This window comes from Clinocottus analis, unplaced genomic scaffold, assembly GCF_023055335.1.
Source record: "Clinocottus analis isolate CAN_PGR_092001 unplaced genomic scaffold, fCliAna1.0.p SCAF_8, whole genome shotgun sequence".
In the NCBI taxonomy this organism is placed as follows: domain Eukaryota; kingdom Metazoa; phylum Chordata; class Actinopteri; order Perciformes; family Cottidae; genus Clinocottus; species Clinocottus analis.
The window spans coordinates 15,279,846-15,301,338 of record NW_027176240.1 but is presented as its reverse complement, the minus strand read 5'-3'; the positions used below and the strand labels follow the sequence as shown (position 1 = coordinate 15,301,338).

Sequence of the window (21,493 nt, the reverse complement as noted above, 5' to 3'; positions counted from 1 at the left end):
TGAGACAGTCAGACAGACACCACTGAAATGATGAGCAGGGAAACCTGTGGCCCCAAAATAGATCCGCACCCTCGTTAAATCAACAGGACTGAAGACATCCAGCCTGTAACTTTCTCCTCACCCTCCTGATCGTAGCCTTTCCACGCCGCTCCTTCACTGAGCTGCATTTTTGACAGTCATATCGGCTCTGCTCTCCTACGTAGATAAGGACGTTACTTTCCCCCTATCAGCCTCGCTCATGCTGATTTAGCTCAAAGCCCTTCAACGTGAAGCGAGAGAGAAGTGTTGAAATAACACGCAGATGGGGGGAAAGAGAAAAAAAAAAGCTGTCTCATCTCTGCTCTAATGCTTCTGTAGAAGATGAAGTTATTGAATTGGTCTGAACTTTGATGAGCCCTGTGGGGATATTGTCACTTACCTCTAACGTGTAGAAGTTATCAGCATTTTCTATTTTCAGAGATGTGCTCCACATCTTCTGCCTCCTCGGCTCTGTGGGTGTGTATGAGCCCTGTTCTCTCTTTCATACCAAATCAACCACATTATACTTGAGACAAAGTGTACAATGTTTGCCTATGAATTACAGTACTCAACTGCAATATACATACCTCAGTCTTTGCATGTAATTTAACTGTTTGCAACTTTTTAAGATTTCAACTCTCCTTTCCCGCTGATGTACAATGAGGGGTATTTACATGTTCATCATGTGCAGAGTACTATTCCTCGGAATACTGCCATATAGTTTAAGCAGGAATAAAAATGCTCCTGTTATTGGCACGAGCAAAAGTTAAATGGTGTGAAATGATGCGTCAAAAGGGAAGAAACACCACTCGATGATTCCTTTGTTCTGTGTGAGATCAATACTTGTGAGCATGAAGTCTCTCCCAAAGCCGCATGTTTAAAAAGCGATCATGACTAACAAAACAATATTTGGACTACTAACAGGGGTAATGAAAATAGCTCAGCTAAGTCGGTAAGAATATCTGATTCATCCATGTTTGATATAAATACTCCCCGCCCCCACCCACACGTTTTGAATCGTCTGCCCTTAAGCAAGTGTGTAATTCTTTGCAATCGACATTGGGAGTACAATTCCCTGAACCACTGACTTATTTTCACTCTATTAATATTTTGCCATGAATGTGCAATTATCTGTTCAGCCTGTGACGAGCACTGCTCTGAGAAAACAGAGAACTTGGTCGCTCAAGTTAATTGTATTTATAAAATCCTTTTCATCTCAAGTCTCAGCTCTTCTTAAAAGTCATTGCTCTGCAGATTGAACACAAGAATATGTTGACATTACACATGTGTGTCCTGTATTCTTCAAGTCTGGTTTCATTGGCGAAACACAATTATGTGTCGACCAATGAGAGTTCATTGGTCTAATGTTCCCCAACAACTCATCAAACAAGTTTAAATACAATGAACAGCAATCCACATGTTCCAAATATCTACTTATGAATGGATTACAATATGGATGTATAAACAACAGATGCACTCAAAACTGGGGGCAGAATTCTTCATCAGGAGGTCTTCCTCACTCTCCAAGTCCTCGTACTATCATGAATTGATACCGAAGCCACTGATGTGACATAGCAAAAACAGCCTGGGCTTACGAGAGCATGTAAGTCCATTTAACATGTTTATAACACAATTCAACCATAAATATTAACATAAACCATAAATATGACTCGAACGTGACTCGTGAGAGTTCCCCAAGTTATGAAAATATACATTTTTATATCCCTAGCTTGATGCAACACACGAGGGCTGAACGAGTGAAGTGTGTATTGTTGGATTTGTTCATGCAATTCTATTGTTAATGTTAACTGCATTCTTTACTTTCAGCTGACTATTACATCTATGTATTGTTATGTATTTTAAGTGAACTATTTCAACTACTTATCAATTTATTCAACTATTTTACTCCTTATCTATTACTTTTTGTCATTAAAGAGTAAAATAATAATGTGTTGAATATGCTGTTGCATTGATGTGTAGTATGATGAAAAAGGTCAAAAGAATATCATCATATAGTAAGTCATAAAAAAAGTCATAGTTTTTTTAGAACTAAGTCCACCGCATGTCATGGTATAAAGTCAAAAAAAGTATCGTCTATAGAAATTAAGGCTATTAAAAAGTAAAAAACAAGTCATAAAAAGGTTGGAGTGTAATATGAAAAACAAGATTTAACAAGTCAGTTTAGTTTTTTATAGTATGTTGAGAAAAGTTCATGAATTAATAGTAAAGTGAGTCAAAAATATTATAGTATATCATTAAAAATGTCCTAGAATAGCATGCCAAAAGTCATAAAAACTGCTACAGAATTATTAAAAACAAGTCATTAAAAGCCACACTATTCTAGTCAAAGTCATTTATATTATGTCCATAGAAATGTCACCGCATAGTTTGTCAAAAAGAAAATCATATGTCATATCATATACTATGTCATAAAAAGTCACAAAGCCACAACAATGTCAGGTTTCCACCATCTTTCAAAGTGTCACACTACAAAAGAAATGTGTTCCCAACATTCACTCAAATATTTTCTGACATTAAACAGTCTCTCATGAACTTCATGCTGTAGATCCTCTTCTGCGAGCCGACGCTTGAACAAAGGTCAAGGGTCACGGCTCAAATGAAGGCCATATTCACAATTTGTGTCCACAAAAAGCCCATGGTCCTAGCCCCAAAAAAGGACTACAGACATACAGAGTGGCTGAAGGTAGTACGGCTGTGAGGCGGGCCGCCATGGGACCAGTCCGGGTGTAGATCGGTAACAGCTGGATGCCTGGATGCCGCAGCATGAAGGGATACCAAGCTGATTCTCCAAGTTCAGCACTTGATGATGGAGAGGTATATGGTGACTGTTCTGGCACAGCAGCAGGCACTGTCCCTCCGACTCTCTGATCCACTGCAGGGGCCCGTGTTCAGGCTTCATCCATGACTCTGCACGTGAAAACATGAAACGGGCTCGGAGCGAAGATCATATCCATCCCCGCTGTCTTCAGACTCTTGAGGCTGTAATGCAGGCTGGTGTCTTTTTTTCTTGTTTGCTTTTGTCGTTATTTCTCACTTCTGCTTGTGTCTCAAAAGGTCACAGGTCACAGGATTTCTGTGCAGGACCCTGGAGCGCCGCTTACCATCTTCTGGTCTTACTCCATAAATCGGCCGGTCAGACCCAATTCTTCTCATCACTGTGTGGAGTGCGTCTTCCCGAAAGTCGCACAGTTTTGCTGCTGTCAGATTTTGGATCAGAACCCGCTCACCAGGCTGTAGCACTGAGCTCCTAACTTTGGAGTCATAATACTTTTCACTCCTTTCAGCAGCTTTTTGAGCATTTTCATTTGCAATGACATACGCTTCCTCCATACTTCTTTTCCATTTCTCCACATAGTCTCGCTGGTCACTGTAACCTGACTCTGTGTACAACCCAAACAGCACATCAACTGGAAGCCCCTGTGATCTACCAAAAAGAAGGTAAAATGGTGAATAACCTGTCACTTCACATCAGGTACAGTTATAGGCACATAACAGCTCGTTAAGAGACTCCTTCCAGTGTGATTTATGTGTTTTATTCCGTGTCTTAAGCATCTGCAACAAAGTCCTGTTCCACTTGACCGTTTCCCACAGGTTAATAGATCCGGCCATGCCATAGAGGATTTTCAACTGAGTGAACGGCTGATTTTCAAATTCCCTCCCTTGGTCATGGTGGCTGCGAGGGGGGAACCCAGACTTCAAGTCGTTGAAGTTGAGATTTGCAGCAGTTTTTCCTGACTTTGAGGTAGTGGCATATGCTTGAATAAAACATGTGAAATGGTTTCACAATCACAAAGATGTACTTGTAATTTGTACTTTGCATTGGTCGAGATGTAGGAAATCAATATATATATATATATATATATATATATATATATATATATATATATATATATATATATATATATATACATATTCTTTAGCGAATCATCACGCTGCATTTCCATCAGTTCTAGTGCAGACTCTTCCACAGCTTAATCTTGTTCTCAATGACAGAAAAATCTTGGACATGCTGACTGAACTCTGTCATTAGAGATGTGATGACAGACACATATTTCCTCATTTCAGCAGAAAGGTTGACCTCTACTTTGAGATTACACAATGTTTTTAAATAAAATGACAAAGATATATGCAGGATTTGGTAAAAACCTGGCAACTCTTCACAAAAATATGTTGCATAAGCCATGAGCTTGTAGATTGATGTGAGAATATATAGAACAAAAATATTAACTCATATCGCTTCATTTTCCTTGTATCAAGATATTCACACAGGAAGTCACAGGAAAACACTAAACACAAGAGTTTGTAGAGAAAAAAGTGAACTTGTATGTTGAAATAATCATTCACAGAAAGTATCACACTGAAATGGGAAGTGACAGAACATGTATTGTAGCAGGTGGACCATTTAGAAATCTATAGAAATGCCATATCGGATACAATCAATGTGTTTATGATTACACATTCATGGAGCACAACTTGTTAACCAAGCTGATGAATTAAAACATAGCTACAAACTATTTTTTCACTTTAAATGTATGATGTTTTCAGTAAGTGATTAGTATTTTTTAATCATTTTCAATTCAATATTGTATAAAACATAAAGCTGATTATTATTATTCTGCCATAATTGGAGCTAATGTTATTTTGCAAATAACATTAGTCTATGAAACAAAAAGTGGACGTTTGCATTGTTAAATTATCATTCTTTCCATTTTGTCTTTATTTATTTAGTCATTAATTATTAATCATTTTATTATGATTAGCTTGTATAAAATTGTGTTTCTAGGAAACGCTAAATGACCCATTTCTGTTCCATTGGCATCTGCCATAAATGGATACAATTATGGGAATAACAGTCCAACTTTCTGGCAAATTAATTGGATCACATAAAAAAAGAAGAGCGCTGACAGTAGCTGCATATGAAGTGCCTCAAGAAGAAAAACATGCACACACAACTTGTTTCCCACTCCTTCTGTTTCTGCCAGACACAGTGGAAGGAGAACCAACTCAACCAGCCATCAATCAATCAATAACACAATGTTGGCCCTTAAGACATCTTACTATCTCGCCTAAGGCAAAACTAAACTCACTAAGCTGTCTGCCCGCATAGCAGCGGCTGAGTGGCGACAACATAGAGGCTGTAATCAGCGGCGCTGCTAGTTCTGTTAGCCGGGAGTCCAACACACCGTGCAAAACAATAACAGTGTGCTCACAGTTTTCCTCCACTGTGTCTGCGGCCTGCAGGCCTGTGACCACGAGTTCACTTCACTCAGCAGTTCGTTCCGCTCCCCGCTGACCGGCGGCGTAGCCGATAGTCAAACACACCGGCTGGTTGTGGATGTGACACTTTGAATGCAGCGTGTGCAGTTTGCTTCTGATTCAGGTTCTACAGTAACGAAATGAAGTCATGAATCAAGTGCAAGGTTAAGGTTATCTTCTTACATAATCTTAAAGCTACATCACAGAACCTTCATTGTGTGATGATTTTGGCGGTCCCTGTGGGCAAAAACGGTAGTGTCCTTTTTGAAGACGTGTTTCACTGCAGCGGTCTTGCTTACAATATGTGTCCACCCAGTAAATGATGCTCTTACTGGCAGTATCCCGGTGAGGGATCCGCTGTTGCAGACCATTCGGAAAATATCAATAACTATTCAAGCAACATATATAAACTATAGATTATATGCTACCACCAGTGAGGGCGGTACACATGTCTTATTTTACTGTACAATGGAAACATACAGTACATTATGGATTAAATTAAAACCTACCGATAGTGTCACAGTGAAGATGCCCTGCTTCAGCTCAGGACACAGTTGGCCCAGATCTCTGAAAGAAGAGCTTACAGTCTGCTGAGTGGCGTGCGTCTGCATCATTCCAACAACTCCAGATGCTTAGACTTTTCTTGTGGAGCAATACACACTGCTGTCAATCAGCTTCTTTTTTTTGCTCCTCTAAAACAAGGAGGAAATAATTTATTCACGACGCCCAGCATCTAAAACCAGTAGTTCTGGCTGATTCTGATTCATGGGAATGAGACGTTATTATTAGACACACAACTATGCCCTAATGGGGCAACATTTTCATTCCTGAATTAAAATCGCACACCCAGAGCTCCCTCTGTCTCTCGCTCTCTCCCTCATTTCCATAGCGGCAAGTGTGTCAGCCTGCAGAGGTTATGGCTGTCACTTTTATGCAAACATTTGCTGAACACAGCTGTGTGACATTGTGGATCTGGCTTCAGTAGGAGCTTGGCGATTAGACAGAGCGCATAATTACACACAAAGTGATGGAAACACCGGTTAGATGGAGGAGTTTCCATAAAGCCTTTTGGTAATCCTGCTCTAACAAAGTAACACAGCAGAATTACCAGTGTTTGTGAAAGATAATTAGTCATTACTGAACCATTTCTGACAGTCATTCCTTCTTTTAAGAGGATCATGATTTAGCTCACTGGTCTGATGATGAGAGTCTTGGAAACCACTCAGTCATCTGATGTAACCTGAAGCAACACCATGTATGGAAGCAATGTCAGGATGTCAGCTAAGTGAATGCAGTTGCTCTCAGTTCAGCATTTCACTTCAGCCATCTCTCATTGCACTTGCATGCGGTCGGGAGTCGGATATGAAGAAGAATGGTAACAATGGATGCATCAGAGAGACATGACATCTTGACTTTTTATTCCCTAGTGTGGGTTAAGCTGGATCCTACTCTCTCATAATGCATCTCAGAAGCACATTTTGTTCGACTCATACCTGCCTGGTGAATGTCCGGATCCTTTAAACGCCATTTCCCATTTTGCATTACAGGATTTCTGCTCTTGATTTGGAACCACTAAATGTAAGCCTAGAAAGTTCCTCCAGCGAGATGCAGACCGAGTCCTGGCTGCCCTCTGCTGCGTGACATCCCCCCTCACGACCTCCCTTTCCTGTCATCCTTCAGCTGGACTAATAAAGGCTTAAATAGACGCCCTAATAGGAAAACATTCCTGCCCACTGCAATTACACTGTACAACAAATCACCTCTGGCCTCTGAGGACTAACTTTCACTTTACACATTCACATCTATATTTACATTTATGTTGATGTACTCTTCATATATGCAGTTATTTGTAGTCTATTGTGTATTTATGCACAGTTATTTGTATTCTATTAAATTCTAGAAATATATTTGACATATTTTGCACACTGTTTACATTTAATTTAATTTCCTTAATACACGGCAGTTATTTGTATTCCATTTTGTATGAATATATATATATATATATATATATATATATATATATATATATATATATATATATATATATATATATATATATATATATAATTATTTTGTGTCTTTAGTTTATTCCCTTTGGTGTCTGTAAAGTGTGTGGCGCTGCTACTATGACAACAAATTTCCCCTTGGGGATTAATAAAGTAAATTATCTAAAGATATATCTTTCAAGAAAGACAGCTTCCTTCATAGCCACACCGTACAACTATAAAACTATACAACGATTGTTTTCACAGGCTACTATACTCTGATGAAGCTCAAACTGAACTCAAATGGGTGAAGTTGCTGGTGCTCCCACTTTAACCAGTGATTTTAAACTCAAAGAAGACAGTTCCATGCAGCCGACAGTGGTTGCAGGCAGAAACAAGAGAGTACCTTGTTATTTCTCTCTATCCCCAATGGGACACCAGGGCGCACTGAGGTTTTTACAAACAAGTGAGTGCTGGAAGAATTATGGATGAGAACATGTGTTATTCTGGGAAAAGTGACATAAATATGATAACCACACTGGCATGAATAAACTTTTTATTAAGACGGTGGATCAAGGGACATAAAAAAGGACGAGTCGGTCACACAGACAAGTTCTGGACTACAGGGCTCCATTGTTGTTTCTAAAAGGTATTTAAAAAACATTACGGTGCAACACTATTGCAGTGGGGGACATTTTGCTTACCATGAGCATTGTGTTTGATTTCATATACATTTATTGCACATCATGCTCCTGCTTTCAGTGATGTGCCGAACCTTCTTCAACATGAAAGTGGATATTTGTGAGTTGCAAAGGATCTTTTCATAAGAGAGGTACAGCAAACCCACAACGTATTCTTAGATGTGGAACAAATGGATCGGTCCTAACATCTGCACATCATCGCCTGACAACCAGTTTGAGGCGCTCTGTAAGGAGACGTCTCTTGATGGCGTTCTTCAGAAGGATAACGCGTAGTCGAGGTGGCACTTCCAATGTGTGTGACTGACGAGCAAGGTGCAGCAATCTAAGAAAACTCCACCCGAGTAGAGCATTTAAAACAAAAGATAATAGAATAAACTCTATAAAAGTAATATCTCAATTCAGCAGAATCACCAAACAAAACCAAAACAAACGCTGAAACACGTGAAGGTGTACAAGCAGCTTATGTTTCCATTCTCAGCCATGAAGATTTAAATAATGTTGTTGTTGTTGCCGTATAAGAATATTTATGAAAGATCTATTGGGAGTGCTCCCAAAACAACACAAACTATGTGAAGCTCCAGTGATAAATAATCCAAAGCTTGCAGACGATGAGGGAGACCGTGAGTGAGCCGCGTCGCTCTTCACACAAAAGCCATTCTCAGACACTGTGGGTGTAGAAAATCAATCCAGTCAACCTGGAGAGATGGAAGAAATGAGAACCGTGAGAGGCTTTAATTATTGTAATAGACTTAAAGTCAGCTCTGGGAAAGCCACTTCATACATTGCCACTGTTTATCAAATTTAGAAACGCATTTGCGTCGCATTTTCCTGCACTTGTAGCTGCTTTTGAAAGAACATTAGCAGAGGCAAGAAATTTGACATTTGATGAATAAATGCATTTCTCAGGAAGCCACAATTCAATCTGAAATACACATAATTGATTGAATTGCAGCTGTCAAGAGCTTCAGTGAGTCAACAAAGCCGTCTGAGACAGATAGCCTCTGTCCACCGGTGCTGCGCTTCTTTTCAGCAGCGGAAGAAAGAAAAAAAAAAACCCTCAACAGAAGCAGCTGATAATACAGGATTTAGATAGCGCCCTGTATTTCAGACCAAACACCAACCATAGCAACCAGCCTGTGTGAGTGTTCAGTCAAGGTTCCTCAAAAGAGGGATTGTGTAACAACTTGCATCAGCAGCTGCGCCTCACAGGCCCGCACCATTCAGCACGGAGTTGCAAAAGTATCCGTTGTGTTGAAAAACAAACACATGCATCTGGTGGAACAGGGGAAGGCGTATGATGTACGATTACATATACTGCACATGATGATGATGATGATGATGATGATGGCTGTGGCTCACGGGGAGATTGGCCACCCTGCGACCACAAGGTTAACAGTTCGATCCCTAGTTTGCATATCGAAGTGTCCTTGAGCACTGGACACCCAATTGCTCGCTGGGTGTATCCCACTGCTGCTAAATTGCTATGGATGGGTTAAATGCAGAGACCAAATTTCATGTATGTATGTATGTATGTATGTATGTATGTAAGAAATGTGCCCCCAAGCCCCACACAATTTTTTTTTTAGACCGTATGAGGAAGTCGGAGGACCCACACCGCCATGGGCAGGACAGCCTCCACAAAGAAGGGCTCCTCTTGCTGTGAGGCGACAGTACAAGCATGTTCAGTTTAAAAACAACAAAAACTAAACAAGCCTCGAGGCCACACAGAGACGTGACATTTTGTTAGACAAGTCCACAGGTTATCTTTTTACGCTTTTTTTTATTCAATAGATGGAAAAGGGTATTAAACTGCAGGACAGCATCCACCCACAAATATGATTAATAAATGTGCAAAAAGCTGACAGAGAACTGTCTGCAATAACCCAAAAACATCAGAGTATTCATATAAAGCTGATCATCGTGTTGCATATAATGCCAATGTTACATAACAAGTAGATAATTGAGTTGCAGAGGTCTTTTCTACGAGATTGGCATTCTGGAGGCTTAATGATTGAGGATCTCCAAATCGCACATCAAACACTGGAGACATCTTATGTTAAACTGGGACTTCAGAAAAAACACCCATTCGCTCGGCTCTAGATAAACAAGTTTCATTTGGTGGCAAAATATAAAGAATACATTTATATGCACTGCAGTGAATATCAAAAAGGAAGGCTTTTCAGCTTTCTTGCCATCTTGTTAATTTTTTTTTCAGAATAGCAGACATGAGAAACCATTTTAAGAAGTTAGTTTATTTCTGAATTTATCTTTTCCACTGACTGAACAGCTACACTTCAGATACAAAAATGTGGAGATATGTACTTTGTTAAGCAACACTTGAAAGATGCCATCTAGCACAAAATCAAAAGAGAAAGGCAACATTTCATTTAAGGTCTCGTAGCTGCTGACGTTTGATTACTGACTCACTCACTTGTGACTGAGATACAAGTATGCGTGTTGCGTACATATACATACATCTGTGTATGAGAAGAGCATGCGTACAAGTGGAGTGTGCATGGCTAGGTGTAAGTCACATAGTAGTAAGACGTGGATGAGGTCAGTGGATTTGGCTCGAGTCTGGCTCAATACTGGGCTCTCCTGTGGCTTCAGCCTCACAATACATTTGGCTGAGGTGTTTGACGAGGCTCTCCAGTTGAGGGTTTCCCCCAAACTCCCCGATGAGGCGGTAGACCTCCGCCTCCAGGTCCCGCAGAGTCTGACGGGTGTAGGCGAACGAGCCTACCTTCTCCAGGTAGTCCACACAGTATCGCTTGATGTCCATGTTCTCCGTGCGCTGCCTCAGGATGTTCTGCACTTGGGTGCTCTCCGGACGCGACCATATGGCGTGAATGGTGGGGAACGAGAACTTGCCCTCGGTCAGGTCCTCGCAGAAGCTCTTGTTCTCGCTGTATTCACGGGAGCTCAGGTTGGCGTAGTCGTCGCGGATCTGGAAGAACAGGCCTAGCGCGTCCAGGAGGGGTTTCAGGTCCTGTTTCCAATCTGAGAAGAGCTGCATCAAGCCCACAGCCAGACCAAAGAGCCCTCCAGTTTTCTGCAGCACCATGTTGCGGTACTCCTGCTCAGTGGGACAGGTGTAGGTGTCCCTCCAGTGGATGTCCAGGCCCTGGCCACGGTGGAGCTCCAGCAGCTGCCGGGTAAACACTCTGACAGCCTCGGGGTTCTCCAGGGTCAGCACCTTCTCCAACCCCAGGAAGTAGACGTAGTTGGCGGAGTTGATAACGGAGGGAATGCCATAGATGCTGTGGGCCACGGGGAAGCTGCGCCGCAGCTTGGAGCTGTCCTCGATGTCGTCTATGAGCAAGCTGGCGTTGTGCAGCATTTCAGTCACATGGATGATCACCTGACCAGGAAAAACAAAAATCGGGTCATTGCATACGCTTTTGGAGAGAAAAAAAAAAACCCAAAACATTGCATAGTTTGACACTTATCTTGCAATCATGTCAGCTTTTCCATTTAATAGTAATTCATGCCTTCGTGTTGTGCTGTACAAACTTAACAGGTAACAGATTCTCTGGGAGCTCTGTGTAAATTATGCATTACAACTTGCATACAGCAGAGGGTGCCATGTCTACACTCTGGTGATCGTCTGTGTCAGCAGACAACATTTTTGTTGCTGAAACATAGCAGGCTGTCAATCGGAGAGAATAAAAGTTGAGCAAACATAAACTCTAAACTGTCGCTGTTTCAGATTCAGAGAATGGCAGGACTGCGGTCGACTTGATCCAATCTGATCTAAAACTTGGATGCTGTGCCCAGGAGAGATCAGCAGTGGGCTGATGAGATTAGAGGAATTGTATACACGTACTTAAGACATTGCAGGTGACAATACTGAGCTTCGCACACTTTCACCTTCTGTAAAGAGAGAACAATGTGGGCTGAGTGTTGTTACAAGCTCTTAAAGCTTTATTACAGTACGACCCTCAAGCGCTACATGGAAAATGAACAAATTGGTGAACCGCCATGGTTAACATCCTATTCCACCAGCAGGATGCCATTTTCAATATCCTCAAATGGCTTTGTTTCAGGTCTATGTTTGACACAAAACAGCCAGGGTCGCCATCAGGTGTCTGCTCTCTTGAGCTGGCCGTGCACCCTGTTGTAGTGCTCTGCTGATTTAAAAGACAAGTGGTGTGGCCTGGTAATGAAAGCTGCTTGTACGGGGATGGGGAGCACAAAGAGAGACTCAGTGGGTTCGGCAGATGGCCAAGGCCGGGCCAGTTTATCCGGCAAACACAACCTTTTCTTCGGCAGGGTTTCGACACTCGCTCACCCTGCAACCTCAGTGAGCCACTTACAAGAGAGGGGGGATTGTGGGTAAAGCTACAATGAATGCACACATGAAGGAGAAAATGGAATATTGCCAAAAAAACGGCTCATTGCAAACAGTCGTCTCTATAAATTCCAATTTCCGGTCAGGAAAAAAGGACCGAGGGAACAATCAAGGCGAGATTTGAAGCATCAGATAATTACAGCGGTTATCAAACATAAATACAAGCAGCATCACGTTTAAAGTTCAGGACTTTGAGAGCCTCTCAGTAAAAATAAATGTCAGACTGTCGCTGTGTAATGCCACCATTTAAGTGCCAACGGCCTTCACAGCTCTACAAGACTTCATTGATTACCACCAGAGGTAATCCAGATGCAGAAACTCACTTTGTTTGCCAAAGCTACAATCAGTGATCCATTAAGAATACAGGCACTCCTCCAAACAAACAAGTGCACCGAGTCCATTACATCCAGGGCGAATACCTCTGAAACAAACAGATATACCTCACTGAGGTATACACGAGCAATGGTCAGCACCGACCTCCAGCGCGCCTGGTCAGACTGCAGCCCTGTTGAAGTCCAGCCAAGGTTTTGACATGGTCATCCCACATCATCACACAACCCACCTACTGGATTGTGTCATTCAAAAAAACTTTGGTATTCATCAAGAACAAATTTTGCTAAATGTAGCAGATGTCCGACCAGTTTTTGTAAAATGTGCAAGAAAACCACAGCGTGAACTTAATCTGTGACTTACGTTTGTTTTTGTTTTGTTTAAATCTTGTTTGTTGATGCCGTGTCTCGTTTTGTCTTTATCAATTGCCTTGTATTGATATTAATGCTGTGTGGTGAAGCTGAACATCATTTATTCTCAATGATGTGGAGTCCATAACTAACTAACTTACAATATGAGGTTTACCTGCTATGTAAACACCACCTTCACAGTCATAAATAAAAAGGGAGATAATTCAGCAAGGTCATATTTAATGAGACTTTCATATACACACACTAAATTGATCACGATATGAGATGTGTCAGGACCGGCCCTGCCAACTAGTGCAGTGAAACCATTTCCTGGGAAAACCCCTGTGGTACAAATGTATAACAAATGTACAGTTTAGTATGATCCAGGTTTTACTGCCAGACCGTCTACTGTTGACACAACTTCTTATCTGCTTTGTGTAAGAATAACCGTCACATCACAGGCTGTATCCAGATATTTCACCGCTTTTAAAAAAGGGTTAACTTGGATCATCCTACCCAGCAGTTATGAGTTGCTCCATTTCATATTTGAAATGCTGACCTACAATCCAGTCCCTCATTATTTTCACATGGAGGCAGCTGCGTTAGAGTCCAAGAATACTCTGTCCATTTCAAAAGGTACCATTTCAGATATCACTATCCACATTTGATAACTTGGATCAACCGTTTCCTCAAAATGTCTAAGAATCAGACCTAGACTTTGCATCTTTCTTAAAAAATAAATAAATAAACTGCCGGAGGACGAGGACTCCCCTGATTCTTAGATATTACTAAAAGGCAGCGCAACTACAAGCTCTGACAGTCTGGATCTGGGAACTGATGCACAACGGCTTAACATTGAAAAATGTACTTTTGTCAAACAAATAACCATCCACACTGACTAGTTCTAGGTAACCCAAACAGTTTCAAACTAAATACACACCTAGGTAGGTGTGGGCGATCTGAATGAGGGACTAAAGTACAATCAAAACTTTTGAACAATAAAAAAGACATTTGTAACAAATCCTGAGAGAGCGCGACACAATAGTAAATCCCAAAAGAGCAGCGAACATCTTAATAAATGTTCAGGTTGGGGAATGATCAGGGAAGGGCAATCTGTTGCTATTATTATTAGTTTTTTTTATGAACGCAAATAATTCTTTACAATTGAAAAAAAGATGGGAGGCTGATATGCAACACAAGATGTCAATGACTGGAATGTAACACTCTGAAGCAAACTTGTTAACTTGCTCAAATACGTGGTGGGAATTCAAGAGGAAAGTTATTGCCAGATATTTTCGAACAACACAGATAATGGGCCCATGGTGAGAAATGCAGCAAATGATTTACTGCAGATCTTGATAACTACAGCTCTGACTGTGAGCAACTATTCTATCAATTTGTTAAATCGCATTGACCCAAAAGTGGAGATGGAGCCGATAACCTCCTCGCCACGGGTACAAAACACTAATTGTGTTGAGATGGATTCATGTTATAAGCTTATTAATGCAGTGATTACCTCAAACAACCTCATGGCCTGACCGAAGCATTTATAACTCCACTTATCCAGACGGGCTCGTTCATGTAGTGACAACGCCCTCAAACCCCTGGAGGATGTACATGCGGAAAGAAAGGATTTGCTATGAATCCAAATCGGTTTCATATTTTTCTATTTAATTTATGTTATGTGTATGCAAACTGTAATGGATAATATGATATCACTGAGAATTAAAATAACTACAAGAAGCTCTAAGCCTGAGGCAGCAGACATTCTCATGAATGACAGGTGTGTTAACGGTAAAAGACGGAGGTCAGTATATCAAAGCTAACCTTTCCACATTGTCACAGAGAACAGAAGGAAGCCAGTCCGCTGAAAGGTTGCAAGGCCACTGAACGTCCCAAACCTCCACTAACAGTTCTGTACTGCACTGTGGCGGAGCGCATGTGAGGGATTGATTAAGAAATAATAATTGTCAAATGAATGAGACAGTGTGGCGCTGCTCCTGCCTCCATCTATTCGAAGGCACGGTTGTTTCCATGGCGGCGACTTCTTGGCTGCAGTGTGCTAATGATGACAAGAAGAGCGCTCTCTGTCTGCATGATGGGTTCAGCGGGAGTTTACAGAGCTGCTACAAACAGGGGGAGGCACATTTTTAATATGCCAAACAAGCAAATTATGTCTGAAGATGAATTTGTTTTTGGTTACAATCTGCATGAGTATTGGCCGTCTGAACTGCTGGTTTATCTCCAACTCAACAAATGGGAAACTGATCAGTTAAACTCAAAACTCTTGGGAGTCATTCGAGCCTCAAGGAGCTCCTGAATTGAAAATGTCAACACTTCACAGACAAGAAAAATAGCAAAGATAACGTTGAGCCGCTCCTTTTATTCATTTGGTGTGCGAGTTCATTCATTTGAAGACATACAGCTCACTGTATTGGTAGCAGAGTGACAGCTGTGATTAAATACATAGCTACTGATGCAATATGTGACGTAAACATAACAGAACTGATTATTAATAGTCAATAATTCGCCAGAAGAGATTGACAACTTTATTACTCACCTGCATGCACCTATTGTTTTTTTTTTTACTGAGCACTGAAACCAGTAATCACAGGGAGGACTTGGTTTGTGCAGTGTGAGACAAAATGACCACCAGAGACAAAGTATGACCTCTGAGCTCTGCGGCAGAACTATGATTCCTCTGCTTGGGGAGGGATTATAAAACATTTAGGACAAAGGGAAACCTGTTGAAGAGAAAACCTAACGAGACCTGACAGGCTCAGCACTTAGCATTCTACACCGCAAAAGGCACGCAGATCCAGAAAATACAGTCTCCATCTTTTCATTACCGGACACAGGCCGAACAGCCAGTCCCTACAATTGCAAAGCCAACAGTTTAATAAGGTCAATGGCCTGATCTCCCCGAGGAGACACTGGCCTGGGCCCTGCTCAATAAAACCAAGCCCTAAATAGCTAATTTGAAATTAATCTGACTGAGGAAACACAGGAATGCCAATCAGTCCGTTGTCTGTACATGCACTTCAATATGTCTGTTAGAATCTAATCAGGCAGCATCCACGCATGTGTTACAACGACACTAGGATGGAAGAGTGGAGGCGTACGTTTGCCTGGGAAGCTGTCTGTTAATCCTTCGCTTACAGAGGTGTTCAGAAACACATGAAGCTGAAAAATAAGTAGTCTCAGTGGGCACGTGGATTATGTTTTAACATACACAAACAAACAATCCTTAAATACTGCAGAATCTTCCCTCATCATTACCATTTACCCCACCATCTGGAATACGCTGTTCAGTAAAAGAAATTTAAATAAAATTGCTTCCACGACCTACACATTTTCATTCAACAAGCTAAACCTGAATACTGGTTTAAAGGCTTTCTTCAAAGCTCGACAGGTCCTTATACTCCACTATCATCCTAAACAAAGCGTTTAATGCATTACATCATGTAATAAGATAACAACGCAATGAACAAGACCTCCTGGTAACTAGCCCCATTATCCTCACTGGAAACCCCTGGATTATAATTAACAGCCAGATATCATTTTGTATGCAGTGATGGCCATCAATTTGTGTTTTTCTCTTTTCAATCAAACTCCAAACCTAAAGTGACTCTGGGAACGTGAACCTCTAACAACACCGAAAGAAAATACGGTGAAGTTGTGTATTCTGTAAAAATTTGGCCACACACATTTTAGAAGTTAAGCTTTACACAAAATAATTTTGCACCTGTCACTAAGCTAAATCACAAACACTTATTGTAGTTATGGACACCATAAAACTTGTAAAACATACCAATATTATAAAACACAAAAAAACAGTCGAGGCAACAACCAGTCTTACTAGAAGCAATCAGTTCATATACATCAACATTTCCTTGATCTTCATCACGGTCAACAAGTCAGACAGACGTCAAATCACAACATGACTTGGAATATAAGCCTCTATCACCAAAATATCCACTGCTGCTGTTATAGATTCTATAATCTATGTATATCCATTCAGTAAATGCATAATGAGACAAAGTCCTTGAATGTGCACGCATACTTTGTCAAATATAGCTGATCCAACTTCAACTATTCAAAAAAATCTGTAGAAAGGGAAAAGTGCAGAGCCAACAAATTTAGAAATGAGTAATTGTTAATTTTTAAAGCATTGAGCACCCTTTTTATTCCACTTGATACTCAACTGCATTAACAACCTCCTGTAATAAATCATGGATGCTCCCAGCTCTACAACCAGGCTCTACATTCACATTCAGAACAGGACACTCTGGTTGCATTACAACATAAATTGCCTTTTCAGAATGATTACAACATTCATTTACGTTCCTAGACCCATCTACAACAATAAACATCAGACAACTCTGAATGTTAAGAGGCTTGAAATGGATGGTTTCTCACCTGCAGTTTGTCCTCTGGAACATTCAACCAGTGGTTAAATGCCTGTGATAGTTTTGTCCTCACCTGCTTTCCTAGGAAGAGTGTGGAAAACAACAGTTAAAGTTTTAATAGTCAAAGACATGTGTACTGGAAAGGAAAAGCAAGTGTTTACTTCATAATGATTATCGTTGCAGATCATCAGCTCATTCTACTTACTTTCCTTACTTACATTGCTTATGTCACTGATATTTGAGAATGTACACTTTGTTCAAGTCAATAATAAACACAGCAGGTGGACGGTGCATAATTTACAGAAAAGCCAAACAAAACAGAACAAAAACTACATTGATTTAGAACTAGTGTTTTATTGTCAAATTTTGCCACGATAACTACAAGTACCTTACACTGATCTGCCCCTCACTGTTGTAGACAGCGCTCTGCCAGAGACAATGACACTAAAACAGCCTCAGACAGATTGAAAAAAAGATTTAAATCCCAACTATTGCTGGCAGTTATCAAAAAGGTTTGGATAAAGATGAAGTCTGTATTTATTATACACGAGTCAACTCTGTGTTAAACCTGACACAACTCTTTTTAGGCAACAGTGGAAGTGGGACGTGACCTGACTGGAGTCACTGCATTTTTCAGTTAACACTATGTCTTTTAGTCTGAATAATTACTCAAATTTCTTTCCATTTGTATAACATTACCTAACGGCCCCCATACCGAGCATTGATCGGTCTGTAGACGGGCTTTTTAATGAGCGGATCACTGGATCGGAACCAGAGCTGCGGAATGTGAAGTGTTCAGCATCTGTTACCATGGTGATCTACCCCATTAAGAAGCGAACCTTCGTTGACTGAAAACCCAGATTTAACCCTGAAGTTATCTCACTTTCCCCAAATCCTTTCTTCGAACCAATTGGACTTTGTTGTAAAGCAGTTTTACATCCACATTTTAAACAGTGATAAGAGAGTACAATTTTATGTAAACCTATAGATATGTTTTCCAAAACTATAACAAAAACATCACAGTTTAAAACACTGCAAAACAGCTGAGAGTGGACAGAGAGATATTAAAAAACAACAAAAAAAGATTTTAAACATGCAGACAACTATGCACAGCTTGCTGATTTCTGGGTATTCAAATTAATAAACAGTTCCATATTATTACCATGTAGTGCCATAAATGTGTGTAAGACAGCCTTATATATAAGAATACTAGATTAAAAATAGATACTAATATTTCACAAGCATTGCGGTAACTGCAGTCCAACAGAAACCATATTATTCAAGCATTAACACAACATAGCCTAACATCTTTTAAAATCCTCTCTTCTATATTCAGAGCATTAATATAACTGTAAAGATAACGAGTTTCCCTTTAGGTGAACACCGTTAGCTCTGTTGCAGCTGTTTGCACTGTTAGCCTGGAGTTGCTGGCTGAGCCATCGCCATGTTGAAGCCGTAGGAGGGAATCCCTCGGCTCTGAATATCGAAATTAGCACCTTTAACATAGTGAGAACATATGTGGCTCTCAGATTACAAATGTGTAATGTATGTAGGAATTAAATTGCATGGAGGGATTTAATACCATTACATTTAAGACTGCTTTGCCACAGAAGTAATGAAACTTCGCCCCCTAATAACACCAAGTATTGGAATTGATCAACATGATGAAAAACTTTCATCTTGCATGCAGTTTATGTCTGCTCTGGGTATACTGAAGCTTTTCATCATATTCATAATGTATGTACATTTTAAGTATGCTATGTAAGTAACAGTAAGTGAGTTGGTCAGAGCTCAGTTTATCTCTAGAACTCATCACCAGTATATTGCTTTCAATGACCTTTAGCTGCATGTCTCCATACATGTATCTTCAACCACTCTGCAGTCACTGACATGGAGAAAGACTCACCTGGGAGTTGCAACAAGTACTTGTATGGTTCCAGCAGAATTCGCTCAGAGGCGGCTTCCGAGTTGCCATCCATTTCTCGTGGTTATAACAAATCTGTATTGGAGGAAAAAGTTTTTAAAAATAGGTGACACTATTGAGCTCTGAAAATTAAAAGGCTTAGTGCAAGTCCACAATCGCACTAGAACCAAACTTAAATCTAGCTCTCAACTGACAATATTGCAGAAATAAGTGCACTGACATGACAGGAACTATATCAGACTTGAAGGGCATCTAGGCGTTAATGACATCAGTCATAACTGCAAAATGCTGTTACACACTTAGTAGCGTAATACATAGGAACTGTTTGGAATTTATTAGTGTTATTGTTTTACTTTTTTTATTACATATGCCCTTTAAATAAGCATGATTGAGAAACAGGAAATGCAAAGAAAAATGCTTAAAGAATGTCTTGTTTGTGGAGTTTTACATAAAATAAATATTACAACTCAAACAAAACAAGAACATTAAAGGTTTTGACAAATCAAAGAAAAAATAAATAAAGCTTAATGATGTAATGAAATGTGTGTCAGACGCATGTGAGCCATGACATCCTCTTATGTGACAGCCTGTGATCATCGTAAGACAAGTCACTCAAATTAAATCCTGTATTCATTACATGAGACAGCAGTTGGTGTTTGATTTTAGAAAAGGCCCAGACTAGATCATGTCACATCAGGGATAGCTATCAAAAAAAAGTTTAAAATTTAATTCAGTTAAAAAAGAAGTTACTATTCACTGGAGCTCCGCTCTTCAACGCCAAGCTGAAGCCTCACATTATAATCAAATTATCAGACTGAAAAGAAAGTTTCTGTTGTATAACACAATGCTGAAATCCATTTCAACCAAAAGACGGTACAATAGTGAACTAGAAGGATGTCTTCTCACATATTTACTGAGTCATCATAGCTTGTCTAAAGCAGACGTGTAGATAGTTACTAGTTTAGTGGTACTGTACTATCTAATACAGCCCTGGAAGTTATTAATTATGTGTACAATATGTAATCCTTTACATTATTGGATGTTAAGTGGAAAACAAATATATTAAGTAACACTTATATTGTCATCTTGTCTGCATCAACTGCTTCATCAGAATGACCATAATCTAGGTAATTTCTCAATTGATGTCAATTTCACTTTTTTAACAAAACCATTATCAGTTTTATCATATATATTTCATATTTGCACTTTATAATGTTATAATGAAATTCAAACAAAAAAGTAACCTAGAGTAAAATAGTTTTAAAACATGTATTAATTTAACTCCTCACATCATGTTGACAATATAATTGATTATTGATTTACACAGTGACACATATTACAAAAACACACACAGCAGAGGTTGAGAACTAAAATGCTGAAAGATTTAACATTTCATATCCCTTAAAGTCCCCACCAGAGCTCTTAACTCCACCCACCTTGTCGCCGCCCGTCCGTCTGTCGAAACGCCGGTCCTGTTTTCCAGTTAGCCGAGCTGCTAGTTAGCTAGCATTAGCAGGCTAACATAAAAACCACAGTTGAGCATCTATTCGTCTCTTTTTTCAAAATAAAAACGTCCACTTTAAACGCTGGACGACTAAGGCACACGATATGAATACCAAACCCACACTTTCATATCATCTTTAGGTCCGTGTGTTACTGGCCGATCACCGGATACTACACTAAGCTAATCCCGCTATTACTACGCACCGTACACAGCGAGCGACCTATATGTGTTGCAACAGAGCATGCGCAGAGGAGGCGGGCTGCCTCGCGCACCGGGTGCGTCTGTTGTGTTTTTACAGCTGTTGAGAATAGCAAGAGAACACACTGATGATTGGTGTGTTATTGTTTAATTCTGCAATTCAATGTCCAACCTTCATGCATATTTAAAACATACCGGACTAGACGTTGTGGAGTCTTTTGAGGGAAATAGTCCACTCGAGTTTGAAACGTCGCTTGTTGTTTATGTGTGGAAACAGGAAGTTAGTAAATTGCCCTTCCTTTGAAATAAAATTGGTAAAAATAACAAAACACACGTGCTACCTGTTTTGTGCAACCATGAAAGACGTAGAACACCTCTGTCGTACAGTAAACAACAAAGAAAACATAAACGAGGTAAATTTGAACTCATATTATTGGGTGGAAAAA

General features: G+C 40.1%; 1 protein-coding gene across 1 annotated transcript; it reads right to left on the bottom strand.

Moving 5' to 3' along the window:
* Nucleotides 1-10,214: 10,214 nt before the first annotated feature.
* Nucleotides 10,215-21,130, bottom strand: ggps1 (geranylgeranyl diphosphate synthase 1). The gene is made up of 4 exons (XM_068568104.1): nt 20,782-21,130; nt 19,328-19,420; nt 17,432-17,502; nt 10,215-11,342 (listed from the first exon to the last, which is right to left on the bottom strand). Exons 2-4 carry the CDS (start codon nt 19,398-19,400, stop codon nt 10,539-10,541), a joined length of 948 nt encoding a protein of 315 aa, XP_068424205.1. The 5' UTR covers nt 19,401-19,420; nt 20,782-21,130; the 3' UTR covers nt 10,215-10,538.
* Nucleotides 21,131-21,493: the final 363 nt, after the last annotated feature.

Bases quoted from the DNA above. Each gene is read 5' to 3' on its own strand.
- ggps1 (XM_068568104.1), bottom strand. From the start codon at position 19,400: ATGGATGGCAACTCGGAAGCCGCCTCTGAGCGAATTCTGCTGGAACCA. The intron at 17,503-19,327 runs GTGAGTCTTTCT...CACTCTTCCTAG, and splicing joins GTACTTGTTGCAACTCCCAG to GAAAGCAGGTGAGGACAAAA. The intron at 11,343-17,431 runs GTGAGAAACCAT...TTTCCTGGTCAG, and splicing joins TTCCAGAGGACAAACTGCAG to GTGATCATCCATGTGACTGA.